At 46.3% G+C, this 19,888-nt stretch overlaps 1 protein-coding gene across 1 annotated transcript in view; it reads left to right on the top strand.

Moving 5' to 3' along the window:
* Positions 1 to 11: 11 nt before the first annotated feature.
* The window catches only part of GINS4 (GINS complex subunit 4), a 32,295-nt gene continuing 12,418 nt past the window's right edge, over positions 12 to 19,888 (top strand). Inside the window, exons 1-9 of the mRNA XM_040414807.1 lie at positions 12 to 156; positions 1,507 to 1,621; positions 8,312 to 8,398; positions 8,483 to 8,596; positions 10,476 to 10,573; positions 10,778 to 10,866; positions 10,943 to 11,033; positions 13,116 to 13,588; positions 17,045 to 17,048. Coding sequence (XP_040270741.1) covers positions 1,529 to 1,621; positions 8,312 to 8,398; positions 8,483 to 8,596; positions 10,476 to 10,573; positions 10,778 to 10,866; positions 10,943 to 11,033; positions 13,116 to 13,212 — 669 coding nt within the window. The 5' untranslated portion in view covers positions 12 to 156; positions 1,507 to 1,528 and the 3' untranslated portion in view covers positions 13,213 to 13,588; positions 17,045 to 17,048. The remainder of the gene's footprint in view (positions 157 to 1,506; positions 1,622 to 8,311; positions 8,399 to 8,482; positions 8,597 to 10,475; positions 10,574 to 10,777; positions 10,867 to 10,942; positions 11,034 to 13,115; positions 13,589 to 17,044; positions 17,049 to 19,888) is intronic.

Raw genomic sequence — 19,888 nt, forward strand, 5'->3', positions numbered from 1 at the left:
TGCATCTTAACTAATCCTACGAAGCGCCGGGATTTCTACCAATGTAGAGCTGTTCCTGCGCAGGAGCCTCCGCCCCCTTAGCGACGTCATGCGGCAGGTTGGCGGGAACAAGCGGAGTTAATGAGCTGCAGCCTGCGGAGCTGTGTGACAGTGCCGGTAAGTGCTTGGTCCTGGTGTGTAATGTCTAGCAGGTAGGTGTACAGTATGCAGAGGGCCATATATAAGCAGGCCGGGACTGGTGTTGCTTCCCCCCTCCAAGCAAAATAATTACTGGCTTGGTTTACAGGAGTAGAAGGGGGCGTGGCTTGACACGATGGTGATATGATTTGACACCATTGGTTTGAGTTTGGCCGCGTTATTTATAAACTGCTCTCCTCTAATTTTTAAAATGTAGCATGATGTGTGAACAGGTGTCATGACTGAGCTCTTATGGAGGAGCAAACAACCAGGAAGCCCAGAAGATCCCTCCCTTCCACCTGTTTTACTGTGGCCCCTGAGCTGTGCGGCCCTATGCCATTGCCCAGTTTGTCATACTGGTTTGTACTGTACTAATAGAGGGTGATGGTTCCTGATAACGGAAACTTTCTCCACCTGTCAGAAATCTATCAGATCTTCCTCTCTAGTGATGGCGGGGGGATTAGTGATCATCCTCTCGCCTCTTTTCCGGAAAAAATATGTCAGAGCCCAAGTATGCTCTGATCGATGGGGAGGGATTGATAACATGCACAGCAGCGGGTCATGTACAGTTATAGAGGAGTCTGTGTCCTCCCTGCGGTTCCCCTCCCCTCCTCCACGCCGGCCAACAGGGGTGAGTGCTTTATCCTGGTATAACCCGGGCTGTCCTGCTTGGGGACGTGTTGCCACTAAGACTTCGGCCAGTGAATGGCTGCAGCAGTGCACATGACCACAGATGGGATGTCATGTTCTGAACCTAGGCGCTGGAGCGGTCTCATTTATTTCCTGGCCATCCCTAAAATTGTATTTGGTGGTTAGACAACCCCTTTAAGACTTTTCCTAGCTGTGGGAATCGGGGTTTTGCTGTTGTGATCGGTCGGACCGCCATTGATCTAACCTTTTATCTCCTGTCTAGTGGATTGCTGCTGATTGATGCAGGTTGGAATACCCCTTTAAAGGGTTCACCAGGAATACAGATTTTTCCGCAAGTTCCTGCAGCCTGCCATATCCCGGTCCCAGCACTGTGCACATCCAGCAATCCATGGACCTGGTCACTTGCTCGTCTGTTATGGCCAGATACAGCATGCAGAGGAGCATAAGACCTTGGCCATGTAGCGGTGCAAGAAAACAAGCCTGGGACTGAAACATGGAGGGCCGGAGTGGCGGGGAGCCTCTTCTGTCCACAGGGGTAGGCTGCAGGTACTTGCTGAGAAATCTGTATTCACGGAGAACCACTTTAAGCCAATGTCTTAGTAGCCCACACTACTAGAATGGTGGACTATGCTCCAGCAGGCTCCTCGTGTCTGACTACATTATTTTTCATGTCCTCAGGTGACAGGCGGTGCTGCACATCATGGAAGACGAGCTGGGACTGTCAGACCAGGGCTCGGATGCTGGGAGTGAAGAGGTCCTGACGCCTGCGGAGCTCATCAGCAAGCTGGAGGAGGTGAGCGTGCAGGGAGACTCCTGAAGATGAGGGTTAGGAAGCCAGACAGATGCTCGCCAACCTATCTTGTGGGTTGTTTTTTTTTTAGTATTTCCATGCATCTTAGGGCTGCAACGATTACTCGATACAAAAAAAATCCTCGATGCAAATTTTTTGCATTGAGGATTCGTTTGTGCCATGTGACCACAGAGCGTGAGTTTCGCGCTTGCTATTAAACGCGCTCCATGATCACCTGCCGGCCTGCACCACGCTGCACTGTCCTCCTGACGTACACACATCTTCAGGATGTAGTGCACACTATGACCTGAGATACAGTGTGACGACAGGTCCCAGTGTGGCGCGTGATGAAGATGATCTCTTGAAAGTTAAGTATTTTATTTCACTGGCGCTGGGGACTTGTGGCACTGGGGCGGTGTAGGCCGGTTGCATTGGGGGGGGGGGGGGGGGGGTGTAAGCCGGTGGCATTGGGGGGGGGGGGGGGGCGGGGTGTAAGCCGGTGGCATTGGGGGGGGGGGCGGGTGTAAGCCGTGGCATTGGGGGGGGGCTGTAAGCCGTGGCATTGGGGGGGGGGCTGTAAGCCGTGGCATTGGGGCGGGGGGGGTGTAAGCCGGTGGCATTGGGGCGGGGGGGTGTAAGCCGGTGGCATTGGGGCGGGGGGGTGTAAGCCGGTGGCATTGGGGGGGGGGGTGTAAGCCGTGGCATTTGGGGGGGGGGGGTGTAAGCCGTGGCATTTGGGGGGGGGGGTGTAAGCCGGTGGCATTGGGGGGGGGGGTGTAAGCCGGTGGCATTTGGGGGGGGGGTGTAAGCCGGTGGCATTTGGGGGGGGGGTGTAAGCCGGTGGCATTGGGGGGGGGGTGTAAGCGGTGGCATTGGGGGGGGGTGTAAGCGGTGGCATTGGGGGGGGGGTGTAAGCGGTGGCATTGGGGGGGGGGGTGTAAGCGGTGGCATTGGGGGGGGGGGGTAAGCGGTGGCATTGGGGGGGGGGTGTAAGCGGTGGCATTGGGGGGGGGGGTGTAAGCCGTGGCATTGGGGGGGGGGGGTGTTAGCCGTGGCATTGGGGGGGGGGTGTAAGCCGTGGTGGTGGGGTGTAAGCCGTGGCACTGGTGGTGGGGGGGGAAAGCCGATGGCACTGGGGGTGGAGAGCCTGATGATGGCATTGGGGTGACTGGTGAGTTTTTATAAAGGAAAACGTTCTCTCAATTTTTTCTTATTAGAGTACTAGATTAATAGTTGGATAAATCGGTAGAATACTTGATTACAAAAATAATCGATAGCTGCAGCCCTAATGCATCTGTGTGCATGAAGGAATTCAGCCCCTGTGTAAACATACATGACGTGGACCGCGTGTTAGGACACCAACACATTACACCTACAGGAGCTTTTATGACCTCCTTTTATAAATCCATAGGCATTCATATGGAGTTGGTTCTTCTCTAGTGTTGAGCGAACTTCTGTTTTAAGTTCGGCGTCTAAAGTTCGGCTTCCGGTTAGCGGAGAATCCCGATATGGATTCCGAATTTTGTTGTGGTCCGTGGTAGCGGAATCAATAATCGGCCATTATTGATTCCGCTACCACGGACCACAACGGAATTCGGAATCCATATCGGGATTCTCCGCTAACCGGAAGCCGAACTTTAGACGCCGAACTTAAAACAGAAGTTCGCTCAACACTATTCTTCTCCCTTTGCTCTTCTGGGAAGACTTTCTACAAGATTTTGGAGGGTGTCTGTGGGAGTTTTTGCCCATTCATCCAGAAGAAAATTAGTGAGGTCAGACAGTGATGTTGGAGGAGAAGGCCTAGTTCATCCTAAAGTTTTGAAGTCTGGGCTATGTGCGGCCGGTCAAGTTCTTCTTCACCAATGTAAATGTATACTGAAGAAAATACAAGAGCTTGCACTGAAAATGAATTTACTAACTCCAGGATAACTGGGCCTACCTACAGTAGAGGACACCTCAGAGATGACTCCACTAAGGTCCAAGACTAGGTGTACAATCCTCGCAGTCCTACCTGGAGAGCTTTATCTTGATGTTCCTGATTGCAATGATGTGGTGTCCAAGATCTGGATACAAGGCTGGCACGTGTCTCCTGCTGCTTTCTGTATTCCAGATGGTGCTTTAAACAACAGGTCCCTTTAATTGTATGGAGGCCCTGCTGGCATCTCCCAGATTGAAGTCTTGGCTGCTTTGAGTGACGTCACTGCAGCTACAAGTAGTGGTGCAGAAAAAAAACTGGAGGCAAAGTGTCCTCTTTCATCAGGAATGGGTAGCCTGCCCTCCACTTTGATTTAAAAGAGCACTTTCCTGGGACCAATACTGTTCCCAAGCCACACTGGAAGCTCGTAGCAGAAAAGTTCCATCAGCGTCTGTTCTCATATAACTAACTGTTGTCCACCTACCTAACTTTCCCTGATACAAATACTTTACGTTATTTTGGACACCATAGCATTGCAGCTCGGACAATTGCAAGGCTGGGAGCGGCAGTGCTACAGAAAGGACTGCGGGCGTTGTATACTCATCTTTGAGGCTGTTCTCTCCTATAGATGGGGTCAGTTTTCCTGCAGTTTGCAGTTTCTTTTTTAGTGCAAGCGCTTGTGTTTTCTTCATTACACATTTACATTGACCATCGGTACCTAGAAGAGACGTACATCTACATAGCAGCCGCACAACATTAGTTAAACATAGGTGGCAGTGCCAGTATGTGGGATTCTTCCACCCCAGGCTCCCCTAACCGTGCCTTTATAGACCTTGCTGTGTGCACAGGGGCGCAGTCATGCTGGAACAGAAAAGGGCCTTCCCCAAACTGTTCCCACAAAGATGGAAGCAACAATTCTCCAAAATGTCTTGTTATGCTGAAGCATTAAGATTTCCCTTCACTGGAACTGAGGGGCCGCGGCCGACCCCCTGAAAACATCCCCGTATCATTATCCCTCTTTAACCAAACCTTACAGCGGGCACAATGCAGTCAGGCAGGTAACGTTCTCCACCCAGACTTGTCCATCAGACCAGCAGATAGAGAACTGTGATCCATTACTCCACAGAAGACATGGTAACGGGCTTTACAACCCTCCATCTGACGCTTGTATGCGGCTGATCAGCCTTGGAAACCCATGTCATGAAGCTGCCGGCACAGCACAGGTTTTCTGCTGATGTTAATATCGGAGGAGGTTTGGACTCTGCAGTTATGGAGTCAGCAGAGCGAGGGTGACTTTTATGCTCCTCAGCACTCGGTGACCCCGCTCTGTAGCTTTACGTGGTCTCCACTCACAGCTTAGGGCCACATTCCCACGTCCGCAATTTAGTTCCGCATTTTCATTTCTATGGGGTCACACGATGTGCGGCCCGGCTCTAAAAAATGCGGGCCCGCACTTCCGGGTCCACATTTCCGTTCCCGAAAAAAAAAAATAGAATATGTCCTATTCTTGTCTGCAATTGCGGATAAGAATAGGCATATTCTATTAGTGCCGGCAATGTGCGGTCCGCAAAATGTGGAACGCGCATTGCCGGTGTCCGTGTTTTGCAGATCCGCAAAACACGTTACGGACGTGTGAATGGGGCCTTATGGTGGGAGACATTTCCTGAAGTGACTTGTGGCAGCGGTGACATCCTATTACAGGACCAGGCTGGAGTTGTTTACTATGACCAATAAATGTCTGCAAAGGAGACTGCATGACAAGGTGCTGGATTTTATACACCTGTGGTAATGGCGTGCTGGATTTTATACACCTGTGGTAATGGCGCACTACATGAAATATCTGAATTGGTGATTACAAGGCGTGTCCCAATACTCTTCATCTAGTGTATGTGTTTCCATGGTTACAGACGGATGTGTAGTCTGCGAAGTCATTTCTTGCGAACTACTGTCTGTATACATGTACATGGGAAGTATAGACGTATAACATTTTGTTCAGTCCCTTTCATTGCTGACAAATACATGGGCGACTCGCTGTCTTACAGTAAAGAATGAAGAACAAATCTCTCCCAAATGTACCTGGTCCCCTCTTGTTATAAATATATAGATCATTAGACCAATTCCTTGCACTGGTTTGTGATACACCCATACAGTAGTGAGGTTGCCCGTTTGCCATCTTTTCTCCAAATGTATATTATCTATTCATTCCAGTTGTCATCTACGATCCTGGCACCATGTGTTATACACATGTTGCTTCACCATAAAAAACAAACAAAAACAAAAAAACGTTTTTGCCATGTCATCTTCCTGATGTAAACTGGAAAACCAAGATAGCGAGTACTGCCAGGAGTACAGATATTCTAAATTCCCTACTGGGATTATCTCTACAGCAGGTAGTGGAGGAGCCAACCCGGAAGGAGGCCATTTTAGATTTAGTATTCACAAATGGGAATTTGGTATCTGATATTACTGTAGGGGAAAGCTTGGGATCTAGTGATCACCAGTCAGTGTGGTTTACTATAAGTACAGTGACTGAGTCACACCACACAAAAACAAAAGTTTTAGATTTTAGAAAAACTGACTTTTCTAAAATTTAGATTAGTGGTATACGAGTCCCTATCGGATTGGAACGGTTTCAATGGAGTCCATGAGAAATGGGACTACTTAAAAGTGGCACTATTGAAGGCAACAGAAAATTGCATTAGGCTTGTCAGTAAAAGCATAAAAAAAGGAAGAGACCACTGTGGTACTCAGCAGAAGTGGCCAAAATCATTAAAAACAAAAAGATAGCATTCAGTAACTATAAAAAAAAACGAGGATGACAGGCAAATTTATAAGATTAGGCAGAGAGAGGCCAAACAAGTTATAAGAGCTTCTAAAGCACAGGCAGAAGAGAAATTAGCTCAGACAGGTAAAAAAGGTGATAAGACATTCTTCAGATACATAAATGAAAAAAGGAAACTAAAACAAGGAATTACCAAATTAAAAACTAAAGAAGGAAGGTATATGGAAGAAGATAAAGAACTAGCTGACTGCCTCAATGAATACTTCTGTCCAGTTTTTATGAAGGAAAATGACCTCAGTTAGGAAGGAAGACTAATGAATCTTTTGATGCATGTGTCTTTACAGAGGAAGAGGTTCTAAGTCAGCTGTCTAAAATTAATACAAATAAGTCACAGGGGCCTGATGGGATACACCCAAAGCTATTAAAAAAAGCTCAGCGGTGAACTAGAAAAACCATTAACAGATTTATTTAACCAATCACTGGCAACAGGAGTCGTCCCAGAAGATTGGAAATTAGCAAATGTTGTGCCCATTCACAAGAAAAGTTGTAGGGAGGAATCGGGCAACTATAGGCCAGTAAGCCTGACATCAATAGTGGGGAAATTAATGGAAACCATACTTAAGGAGAGGATTGTGGACCATCTAAAATCCCATGGATTGAAAGATGAAAAACAGCATGGGTTTACTTCAGGGAGATCATGTCAAACTAATCTTATTGATTATTTTTTTTTGATTGGGTGACTAAAATAATAAGTGGAGGAGGTGCAGTAGACATCGCTTATCTGGACCTTAGTAAGGCTTTTGATACTGTTCCACATAGAAGGCTTATCAATAAATTGCAGTCTTTGGGCTTGGACTCCCATATTGTTGAATGGGTTAGGCAGTGGCTGAGGGACAGACAACAGAGGGTTGTAGTCAATGGAGTATATTCAGACCAAGGTCTTGTTACCAGTGGGGTACCTCAGGGATCTGTTCTGGGACCCATATTGTTTAAAGGGTTTTTTACCATCAGAATTTGTGTTATGTAGCTGACTGATAATAGCGATGTGCTAATGTCAGCACTACATAACAGTGTGTTCTTTACATTTGTCCCTGCAGCCGTTACGCTACAATACACACTTTCACAATATGCGAATGAGTCTCTAGGTGCTATGTGGGCGTAGATTCAGCACCTAGAGGCTCGAAAAACGAACCATGTATTCTGCCCCCCCGCCCCGCAAAATGTGGAAGGAAATTGCGGACGTGTTTGGTGGGTAGCACTGAGCTTTAAAGTGTCCCTACACCTCCGGCATGGGGTTCTGCTCTTGCACGCTGGGTGGTGTAGTTTCTGCGGCATTCAAAGCATGCCCGGAGAGTATTGTGCATCGGTCCAATTCTGTTTTGACTTTGTTTACATCAGCGTTCAGCCTTTCTGTTCTCCTACTCCAAAAACGGAAAGGACGGATTCGGCACATAACTGAGCTGAATGGAGCCTACGGACCCCATAGACTATAATGGGGTCCGTTAGGTTTACACTCAGAACATGATTTTGGAGCGAAGACAAAAGTAGTGCATGCACTACTTTTATCTCCGCTTCAAAAATCTTCCTCTAGGTGGAAACCTAACGGACTCCATTGCAGTCTATGGGGTCCATAGGCTCCGTTCAGCTCAGTTATGTGCCGAATCCGTCCTTTCCGTTTTTCCTGCCCCTATAACAGAGTAAGAGAACGGAAAGGGGGTGGGGGTGGGGGGGGGGGGGGGGGAGTAGTAGTATCTGAATGCTGGTAACCTCTTATTCACTAGACCAGGAGTCCTGAGCAGGGGTTTCCTCCTCACTGTGGCTTGACTGAAATGGCGGTCAAACACATATCCGGCTGCTCCATTCCCTGTCCCATCCCTTATGTCTCAATATGATTGTTTCTGGAAGCTCTAGTCAGATACAATTTCTGCAACTTACTGGTCCCGTGGTAGTATTCATTTTAGCAAGTCTAAGCACTGTCCTTTTCCTCCCACCGCAGGCCTGGCTCAATGAGAAGTTTGCTCCCGAGCTCCTTGAGAGTAAATCTGAGATTGTGGAGTGTGTGATGGAGCAGCTGAATCACATGGTAAGCTGGCTGGACCCTTGTTACTACCGCTTACCCACATTACTGCTTTGTCATCGTACTTACAGTACCTGTTTATCTTCCCAGGAACAAAATTTGCAGCGGGCTCGACAGGGTGACCTGAAGATAAGTTTCCATCACATGGAGATAGAGAGGATCAGGTTCATGCTCAGCAGCTACTTGCGCAGTCGCTTGCACAAGGTAAGCGGTTTGGTATAGACAGAGAAATGACACTCCAGGCAAAAGCTAAGTAGAGGCGCCAGCTCACCAGTGTCTCACCTATGTGGTTCCCGTTGATGGGGAGATCCACAAATGTCTTACAGCCTGCCTGTGCGCTCATGGCCTGACCGGTTCGGGTTAGGGGGTGGGGTTCCATAAGGCTTCATTCACGTCTCCGTTAAGGAGATCTGGCTGCTTGTTCTGCTGCAAATGCTGGCTGTTGGCCGGAAAAAAAAAAAGGTTCCATCCAGCATTTTACACATTGTACACGTCCTATTCTTGTCCGCAGACATGGACAAGAAACGGCATTTGTATTATAGTGCCGGCCATGTGCGGTCCGCAAAATGTTGAATGCACATGGCCAGTGTCCGTGTTTTTCGGATCCGCAAAACAGTTGCGGACGTGTGAATGGACCCTTAACAGACTCATTCAGAGGGGGAGATGACCCTGCCCCATGAGAGCTTACAATCTACATGGAGAGGGGAAGAACACAGTAGGTGAAGGGTATAGGCGGGTCTTGTGGCTGTTTGGTGGCAGCATGCTTATTCTAGGTGGTAGGCGTTCCTGAAAAGATGGGTTTTCAGGTTTCTTTTGAAGGTTTGGATGTTGGGGGATGTGCTGGGGCAGCGAGTTCCAGAGTATGGGAGAGGCACGTGAGAAATCTTGTAGTCTATTGTGAGAAGAAGAGATGAGGAGAACAGCGGAGGAGGTCCTGTAAGGATCTGAAATTACATGTGGGGATGTTTTGAGAAAGCTGGCAGAACTATATGGAGGAGACTAGTTGTGGACGGCCTTATATGTAGTTTTTTTTTCTATTTTTAAAGCGAGTTTTGCTGGATAATGGGGAGGCAGTGAAGGGAGAGGCAGAGGAGAAACGAGGGGATTAACCAGGCAGTAGAGCTCAGAATAGATTGTAGGGGAGTGAGACTACAGAGGAGAATGTTACAGTAGTCCAGGTGGGAGATGACGAGGGCATGCACTAGCATTTTAGTTGAATCGGGTAAAGGAGAGAATATGAGATGTTCTTGAGTTGAAAGCAGCAGGTGGAGGTGAGGGTTTATGTGTTGTCTTGAAGGACAGGGTAGAATCCCATGTTACCTCCAGGCAGCGGACCTGTGAGACTGGAGAAAACGTTGTGCTAATAACTGTAACGCACAGGTCAGGTAGGGGGGGCTCAGTGACATGGGGGAAAGATGATGAATTCAGTTTTCTCCCTGCTAAGTTTTAAGTGGAAGGAGGAAAATGAAGATATTGCCGACAGACGAGCTGGGCTTCTCGATAGCAGGGACGTCACATCAGGGCCAGAGAGGTAGATGTGAGTGCCGTCAGCATAAAGGTGGTATTGGAAACCATAGGACTCTGAGCTGTCCGAGGCCAAATGTATTAATGGAGAAAAGTAGGAGACCCATAAGAGAGCCTTGAGGGACACCAACAGAGAGAGGGTGTGATAAGGAGGTGGTGTATGGATGGGAAACGCTAAAGGTTCTGTTGGTGAGGTACGAGGAGATCCAGGAGAGGGCCAGGTCTCTGATGCCGAGGAATGAGAGGATTTGCAACGGGAGAGCGTGATCAACAGTGTCAAAGTCCTCTAAACCAGCTATCCAATGTGTTTGGATGAAAGGCCACTTCTGACTAACCATCACAAGAATGTCCAGTGTGAACACACTTATACTGTTTGTAGTCGTAAACAATTTAGAAACCATTCTGACTGAGATACAGACTCCAGCAGCTGAGAAGGACATTATGGATTTTTTTTGTCCCAACAGTGTAGGGAATTAGCAGTATTCTAAGTATTTATTTCATGCCCCTTGTATTTTTCCTATTTATGGTTGTCTTCCCCCCTCCCCCCCTGTCTTGTTAGATTGAGAAGTTTTTTCCACATGTCCTGGAGAAGGAGAAGTCTAGAGAGGAAGGTGAGCCACCACACCTGTCTCCAGAGGAGTTTGCCTTTGCCAAGGAGTGAGTGTTGCCGATTCCTCATGTTCTTACAGTGATGCATTACCACTTTACAGTAACCTAGAAGATTTCATGCAATTCAACATTCAGTGCCAAAAACAATGAGATTGGAACTGGACCTTTTTGAAATCGATCAGCATGGGCTTTTGGAGAAATATGTCAGACATTGCTATGAACAAACAAGAAAACGCTTTCTTCTCGTTGCAGGTATATGACAAGCACAGAGACTTTACTTAAGAGTGTGGCCCTCCGTCACATGCCCCCAAATCTGCAGACAGTGGACCTGCTGAAATGTGGTAGGTAGTGTCATCAGTATTTATAGAGACATGAGATGACTTCTATACACTGGGTAACATGAACTTCTTCTTGTAGTCCCCAAACCAAACCTGGACTCGTTTGTGTTCCTGAAGGTGAAACAGGCCCAGGAGAGCATCCTAGTGGAACCAGAGACCGATGAGCAGAGGTGAGGAAGAAGTAGGACGTTTTTAATTGAATGTGAAATTTGTGTCTGCAGAAATTTGATCCAAAAACCTACATCTTTGAAGGGGTTGTCCAGGATGTTGACATTGATGGCTTCTCCTCAGAATAGGCCATCGGTATCGGATCAGTGGGGGTTCAGCACCTCCGCTAGTCAGTTGTTTTCTTTTACCTCTGAAGTTACTAGCTTGGTCCATTACACAATGGACAGAGTTGTGTAGTTCTAGTACCGACTTCCAGTAACCGCTGATCAGCAGGGGTGTGGGGCGTCAAACCCCTGCCGATCTGATTTTGATGGCCTATCTTAAGGATAGGCCATCAAAACCTTGGACAACCTCTTTAAGAATTTAAAGGTGTCTTCATAACTTATCAAGTAGTGGCATACCATGCTGTCACTTTATCATTGTGGGGGTCTAGCCTCTGGAACCCGCACTGATCCAATGAATTAAAGGGCCACAGTTTTCTCTCCCTACGGTGGTGCTTCTGATCACTTGGATTTACTGCGAACTGCAGATGGTCCCATTCACTTGAAAGGTGGCCATGATGTGGTTTTGTCCTCTGTGGGATGCTTGGCAGGCTGCTTTGTAAGGATAAGCTGAATTGATTGTTCAAGGGGTTATCTGGGTAAAGATAATGATGACCTACCCTAAGGATAGGTAATCATTATCATATCAGCAAGGGTCTGAGTCCTGGGGTGAGCGGCAACTAGGCCATGTGACTGATGTACGGTGACGACACATGGCCTAGGAAAAGGCTGCAGCGCTCACGGACCACCTGGCCTTTTTAAGAGCTGATTGGCAGGGGTCCTGAGAGTCGGGTCCCCATCAATCTGATATTGATGACCTGACCAAAGGATAGGTCAATAATAGTAATTACTGGATGAGCCCTGTAACTAGGCTTTGATGGTTTTTCTGTAATTTACCACTAACACGTGATTTGTGGTGGCACGACAGCTGTATAGCCCACCAAGCCTCAACCTTTAATCCTCAGTTTAAATTTTCAGTGGAAAAAATGGCCGTGAATTTATATACATGTACTTGATCATTTCTTTAGATCCAACACTAGACCAATCTGACATTGACATGTCTGTCTGATTTTAAATTGTCTAATTCTTTAGCCAATGGTGATGGGATTTCAAGGGACGCCATTTTATTTTTTAAATCTGATATCTTTTTATTGAGTTTTATCAAACGAACAAAATGCAAGGGACGCCATTTTAAAGGGTGACTAAACTTTCAAAACATTTTTGATATGTCATAGCGACAGGGGATCTGAGTGATGACACTCCTACCGATCACTAGAGCGAGGAGAAAGAAGCACTTGCATAGTGTTCTCTCTCCTCGCTGCCCTGCTCTATGCGCCATGCGACTCTTCGCTTGTTCTAGAGATGGTGGGCATCACAGCAGTTAGAACCCCCCCACTGATCTGAACCATTGTGCCGCTATGACATAAAAATGTTTTTTTAAGCCCATAATGCATCTTAGGGCTCATGCACACGAACATATGTACTTTATGGTCTGCAAAAAACGGATCCGCAAAAAATACGGATGACATCCGTGTGTATTCAATGTTTTGCTGGCCCCTAATAGGACATGTTCTATCTGTATTTATTTTATTTTTTTCGGAACAGAAATACGGAACCTGAATACACACGGAGTAACTTCCTTTTTTATAAAATACGTTCATTTCATGTGCATGAGCCCTTAAATTATGTAAAAAATACCACTGTATACTGCAGTGATTACCCTCATTCCTAGTGTTTACTACATCACAGCTTTCCTCCGTTGATATAATTTTTCTCTCCACCATGTTGCTGTATAATATCATTAACACTACCAATAGCGGAGTTAAAAAAGCCATCATGTCAATGGGAAAAATTATGTACAACAGGCATGCTCAACCTGCGGCCCTCCAGCTGTAGCAAAACGACAACTCCCAGCATTCCCGGGCAGTCTACAGCTATCAGCCGGGCATGGTGGGAGTTGTAGTTTTACAACAGCTGGCGGACCGGAGGTTGAGCATGCCTGATCTACAATAATGCCTCTAAAACCTTTTTATGTTTCAACAGTGAATACACCATAGACATGGAGGTCGGCTCTCAGCACCTTATCCGATATCGCACAATATCCCCCCTCGTGGCCTCAGGCGCTGTGAATCTCATCTGACCAGTTCTCAATCAAGCATCAATAAGAACAAACATTGCATAGTGCAATACTAAGTGTGACCAGTAGTGGGCAGGTGTGGTATACTGAATGGTGCTACCATCAGTGGAATGCAGAGCTTTCCATGTGCTGCGTTCTGCAGATACAGCTTACCCCGTGTGCTATATTTCTACTATTTGCATTTGTTACACCTGAGACAGTCTTTTTCAATGTACATGGCACCACTACCGTTCTACTTAAAGCTGGAATATGGGGGGCATTGCATCGATTTAATGGCGACTTTACAGACTGAATGAAATAGTCCTAGTACAGCTGTAATCCCAGTGTGCTGGGCCATGGCTTGTGAAATGAAACTGTGCTAAAGGTTGGATGAAGTCTAGTCTGGATGACTGAATTTGTATAAAAGGTGAAGAAATAAAATATATTTTTACATTTTGTGCATGTGTTGGTCACGTGGTTTGTTTCCCCTTGAAGCCAAAGATTGATTTACTGTCATTCCCCTCGTCTGTGACAACGTGCTGGGTCGTCCAATCGGAGAGTGATATGTAAGGCTATTTTCACACTTGCGGTATTGAGTTCCAACATAGGATCTCAGTACCAGAGAAAAACTCTTCTGTTTTGTCCCCATTCATTGTCAATGGGGACAAAATGGAACAGAACAGAGTGCACCAGAATGCATTCCGTTTGGTTGCATTCCCATACCAGAGAGCAAACCGCAGCATGCTGTGGTCTTCTTTCCGTCATGGGATGCGGAGCAAAATAGAACGGAATGCATTCTGGTGCACTCCATTCTGTTCCGTTCCACCCCACAATGCAAGTCAATGGGGACGGATCCGTTTTTCTCAGACACAATAGAAAACTGATCTGTTCCCCATTGACTTTCAATGGTGCTCATGACTGATCAGTCATTGCTATGTTAAAGATAATACACTGCTCAAAAAAATAAAGAACACAAAAATAACACATCCTAGATAAGAATTAATTAAATATTCTTCAGAAATACTTTGTTCTTTACATAGTTCAATGTGCTGACAACAAAATCACACAAAAATAAAAAAATGGAAATCAAATTTTTCAACCCATGGAGGTCTGGATTTGGAGTCACACTCAAAATTTAAGTGAAAAAACACACTACAGGCAGATCCAACTTTGATGTAATGTCCTTAAAACAAGTCAAAATGAGGCCTCCACGTGCCTGTATGACCTCCCTACAACGCCTGTGCATGCTCCTGATGAGGTGGCGGACGGTCTCCTGAGGGATCTCCTCCCAGACCTGGACTAAAGCATCTGCCAACTCCTGGACAGTTTGTGGTGCAACGTGACGTTGGTGGATAGAGCAAGACATGATGTCCCAGATGTGCTCAATTGGATTCAGGTCTGGGGAACGGGCGGGCCAGTCCATAGCATCAATGCCTTCGTCTTGCAGGAACTGCTGACACACTCCAGCCACATGAGGTCTAGCATTGTCTTGCATTAGGAGGAACCCAGGGCCAACCGCACCAGCATATGGTCTCACAAGGGGTCTGAGGATCTCATCTCGGTACCTAATGGCAGTCATGCTACCTCTGGCGAGCACACGGAGGGCTGTGCGGCCCTCCAAAGAAATGCCACCCCACACCATTACTGATCCAATGCCAAACCGGTCATGTTGCAGGCAGCAGAACGTTCTCCACGGCGTCTCCAGACTCTGTCACATGTGCTCAGTGTGAACCTGCTTTCATCTGTGAAGAGCACATGGCGCCAGTGGCGAATTTGCCAATCTTGGTGTTCTCTGGCAAATGCCAAACGTCCTGCACGGCGTTGGGCTGTAAGCACAACCCCCACCTGTGGACGTCGGGCCCTCATATCACCCTCATGGAGTCTGTTTATGACCGTTTCAGCAGACACATGCACATTTGTGGCCTGCTGGGGGTCATTTTGCAGGGCTCTGGCAGTGCTCCTCCTGTTCCTCCTTGCACAAAGGCGGAGGTAGCGGTCCTGCTGCTGGGTTGTTGCCCTCCTATGGCCTCCTCCACATCTCCTGATGTACTGGCCTGTCTCCTGGTAGCGTCTCCAAGCTCTGGACACTACGCTGACAGACACAGCAAACTTCTTGCCACAGCTCGCATTGATGTGCCATCCTGGATAAGCTGCACTACCTGAGCCACTTGTGTGGGTTGTAGACTCCGTCTCATGCTACCCCTAGAGTGAAAGCACCGCCAGCATTCAAAAGTGACCAAAACAGCCAGGAAGCATAGGAACTGATAAGTTGTCAGGTCACCACCTGCAGAACCACTCCTTTATTGGGGGTGTCTTGCCAATTGCCTATAATTTCCACCTGTTGTCTATCCCATTTGCACAACAGCATGTGGAATTGATTGTCACTCCGTGTTGCTTCCTAAGTGGACAGTTTGATTTCACAGAAGTGTGATTGACTTGGAGTTACATGGTGTTGTTTAAGTGTTCCCTTTATATTTTTGAGCAGTATATAAACGGATCCGGTTGTAACGGATGCAGACGGTTGCATTATCAGTAACGGAACCGTTTTTGTTAAGCCCTGCCGGATCAGGCAAAAATGCTAGTGTGAAAGTAGCCTTAGGAGATCTCTGGAAATGACGGAGTGACTGCAGTGTATATGCCAGATATGAATGTAAGGGTGTTCCCTCCCAGAAAAAACCCTTGGCTGCTCCAATCCCCAGTGCACAAGTCTTTGCTTCTGCATTTGGATTGTATGCCCTGGAGATGCATCATGTCAGTGGTCTGTAAATGGGTTACATGAGAGGAACACGTCTCCCCTGCCAACATGAGCATCAGACGTATTAACTGAATAAATGTAGTGAAAAGGAAAAAGTGAACAAATATCTAAAAAGAATAAGATTAACTGGGCACTCTCAGGATATCTGGACCATTTGAAATTTATTAGCATATAATATCATAAAATATTAATAAATAACAGTATATACCGGCGGTGATAATAGAGGACCATCTATCTATAACTATACCATAATACACAACATGCAGTATAACATTATAAACACATGGAAAATAGATATCTAAAATGTGGTAAAATTCGAGGAATAAAATGGAATAATCGATAATGAAATAATCGTATGAATATTCGTATGGGAAAGTCACGTAGCGATAAAACAGTGTCCTCTGATGTTGTCCCATTCGATATAATAACAGGGGTATCCAAAGATTCTACAATCCCAATACGCAATCAATGCACAGTCTCTTGGACTAGCAGTCACAAGAGTTTTAAATAGCTGGATAAAATCGAACGGTCTTACCGTCTCCCTTGATAAGTCGACAAAGATGATATTATGGTCCTCTGAGTATGTAGACCGATAGTTCGTCATACATTCGCACACTGGCAATTGTTTGGCACGTGTATTCAGGCCTTCTCCATGGAATCGGGCCTTACAAGTTCTATTCCGAATAAACCATTCGTGTGACAGACGATTCCTTCTTTGTGACAATCCAGTCAATTCTCCAGCTTCCCAAGTAGTTCAAAATTTGGGGTCCTGTCTAGGCTAGACTTGTTTCGGGGTATCGCATTACCCCTTCCTCAGTAGCTATCAGTCCCCCAAACAATCCTTTCTTATATAGTGGATGAACTATTCCCAAAACCTGGATCAAGTATTCCAAAAACCTGGAGTGGATCAACTGTTTGGTCCACTCTATCTCTTTGCATCTATTTCCATTTATCAAAATCCTCACAATATTCAATTACTAATATCACTTTACTATATAAATATACACATATGCTAAATTAATCTTAAGATATATTATAATAATGACATTCAAAATTTAAAATCACAATAAAACAGAAGCCTGCTCTAATTTGGCTTTGCAGCTGAGTATGTAAAAACCCTTTCATCCCCATATGGATATAAGTCTGGTGGTTCCAATGGAACAAAAAACGCATCTGACACCATGCGGTTTCCATGCGTTTCTGAACACCTTGGACACCTTTTTATAATCCTTCTGTACTCATTATAGTGTCCAGGAACAAAATCTAAGGGAAATATATTCTAAAAACTGTATGTGATCACCACCTGACTAATTAATCGGTGGGCCATACATACTTTGATGATCTACCTTGAGGGAGGAAACTGTCTTACTCAAAAATCTTCATAAAATGTTTCCCCAGTGATATTCGAACTACTCCAGATAATGCAGTATTGAGTGGAAAAGACAAAAAAAAATGCTTCTCTCCTAACCTATACGTACCTGTATTGGACAACCCCATATTGCTCATACTATAATATAATCAAATAATGCAGAATATATCTTGCCCAGAGCATGCAAAAAATACCCTAAGTTCAGTCTGGAGAGACAGTCTCCATCCAGGACAGGAAACTGGAACTTTCGTGGAGAGCTCTTAAGGAGGGCCTCTGCCCCTATACCACCAGTTCCTGTTTCCTGTCCTATGGATAGGACGTTTTTTTGTGGAGAGCTAGATTTAGGCTGCAGGAGCCCCTGAGACACATCTTGATAGGGTGCGGCGTAAGTCTACACTAGGAGCCGCCTGCAAAATTTGAGGCCTTTCCTTCTGGGTCCTGGATGCTTTATCGGGCCGGTGTTCTTGGGCAGTCCCAGCATTACCACGCCGGATCCTCCTGGCGGTGTTCAGGAGGTCTGGGGCCTTTCTCTGCCTGCCCCCCTGCCTGGGTAGCTTACAGAGGTGGGTGGGGGGGGCAGGGTTAGAGTTTGTCCTGCGTGCGAACCGGAAGTTGCACGGCGCAACATCCTGTATTTGGAACGCACGTGGAAAGAGCATTCCGGAAGAAGGGGAGGGACATCTACTGAGCCACATGGGAGCACCGGCAGGGACCCGACTTAGGGTATTTAAAACCCTTCAGCACGCGGTCAGAAGATGCCCAGCCACCCTACAAGCATCGGTGGATCCCTTATGGAAGACGCTCTATCCCTGTTTACTATCATGGAGGATGAGAGTAGTCAGCATGCTGATGTCCAGGAGGTTAATAAACAAAATGTCCAGCTCACTATGTATCCTTTATCCTCCGTGCATGGAATGAACAAGATAAGTTCTCAAGATATAAACAGCAGAAAAAAGTTCCAGCACTATTGAAGATTCTGTTGCTTTGCCTTTATTTTCGGTAACAAATTACATCATGTGGACACCATCTCACATCCCTGCACATTGACACGTTTCGAACTATTCCGTTCCTAGTTTTAACTGTATGCACTACCTGACCCTCAGATAATAGATCTATTTAAACCCGAGGGTCAGGCAGTGCACACAGTTACGGCTAAGAATGGTATAGTTCGAAACGCGTCAATGTGCGGGGGTGTGAGATGGTGTCCACATGATGTAATTTGTTACCAAAAAGCAACAGACAAAGCAACAGAATCTTCAATAGTGCTGGAACTTTTTTCTGCTGTTGATGTCCAGGAGGGTCATGACGCCAGACCGGTACTCCTGGTGGGGTAAGGGGGTCAATCCCCAACTTTTATTTTCCTCTGTCAGGTTCTAATAGGGGCTTGTTCTCTTATTTTATTTTTAGAATATCAGAGGGCCCTAGGAAAGCTACCACAAAGACCAGAGGGAAAGTGTGCTGTATGCAAGAAAAAACTTATTTAAAGTTATTATGTCAGCATTGTGTGGATAAGGTGGGGTAGAAGATGAATCCACATCTCTGCTTCAGAGCATTAAAGGGACACTGACAGGCCCTATAAACATATTTAGTTATTCCTATGCAGTCATAGATCTATAAGTGTATTCCAATGATAAGAGTACCCCCTGTCCGCATTGTAAACCATGTAAAAACAACTTTATATTGATCTGTCAATCACATTTCTTTATGCCCAAGGGGTGTTTTTTCTCCTACTTTCGTGCCCAGCCGCGCCTCAACTGTCGATTCCTAGCGCCGCCCAGCTCATTATTATTCACTGCGCTGGGCGGCTCTTACATTCCCCGATCCTGTCAGTTGCCGCGCATGCCCGATAGATACTTATGGGCATCGGCCTCAATCGGACCATCTGCGCATGCGCCGGCACCCTCCCAAGCCTGTAATTGAATCCAGCGCTCTTTTCTCGGGCGCTGGATTCAATTACAGGCTTGGGAAGGTGCATGCGCAGATAGTCCGATTGAGGCCGATGCCCATAAGTATCTATCGGGCATGCGCGGCAACTGACAGGATCGGGGAATGTAAGAGCCGCCCAGCGCAGTGAATAATAATGAGCTGGGCGGCGCTAGGAATCGACAGTTGAGGCGCGGCTGGGCACGAAGGTAGGAGAAAAAACGCCCCTTGGGCATAAAGAAATGTGATTGACAGATCAATATAAAGTTGTTTTTACATGGTTTACAATGCGGACAGGGGGTACTCTTATATCATTGGAATACACTAATAGATCTATGACTGCATAGGAATAACTAAATATGTTTATAGGGCCTGTCGGTGTCCCTTTAAGGATATTGTCAAATCTTAAGTTTCTGATTCAATGAAAATGTTGAAGTGCCTCCCTTCCTCAGCCTCGGGCAAACAGAGTTACTCTAGCATGGTATCTGATTCGGATTCTTCAGATGAGAATGAGCAAAGAGAAATCCTAGAAGTTTCAAACTCTTCTTCGGATGAAGAAACCACGGGTAGACCTTTATTTTCCCCTGAGGATACGGAATCTCTGCTGAAGGCTATTAGAGCCACTATGAAAGTGGATAAATCTAAAGAACAGA

This window comes from Bufo bufo, chromosome 1 (assembly GCF_905171765.1).
Source record: "Bufo bufo chromosome 1, aBufBuf1.1, whole genome shotgun sequence".
NCBI classification, from domain to species: domain Eukaryota; kingdom Metazoa; phylum Chordata; class Amphibia; order Anura; family Bufonidae; genus Bufo; species Bufo bufo.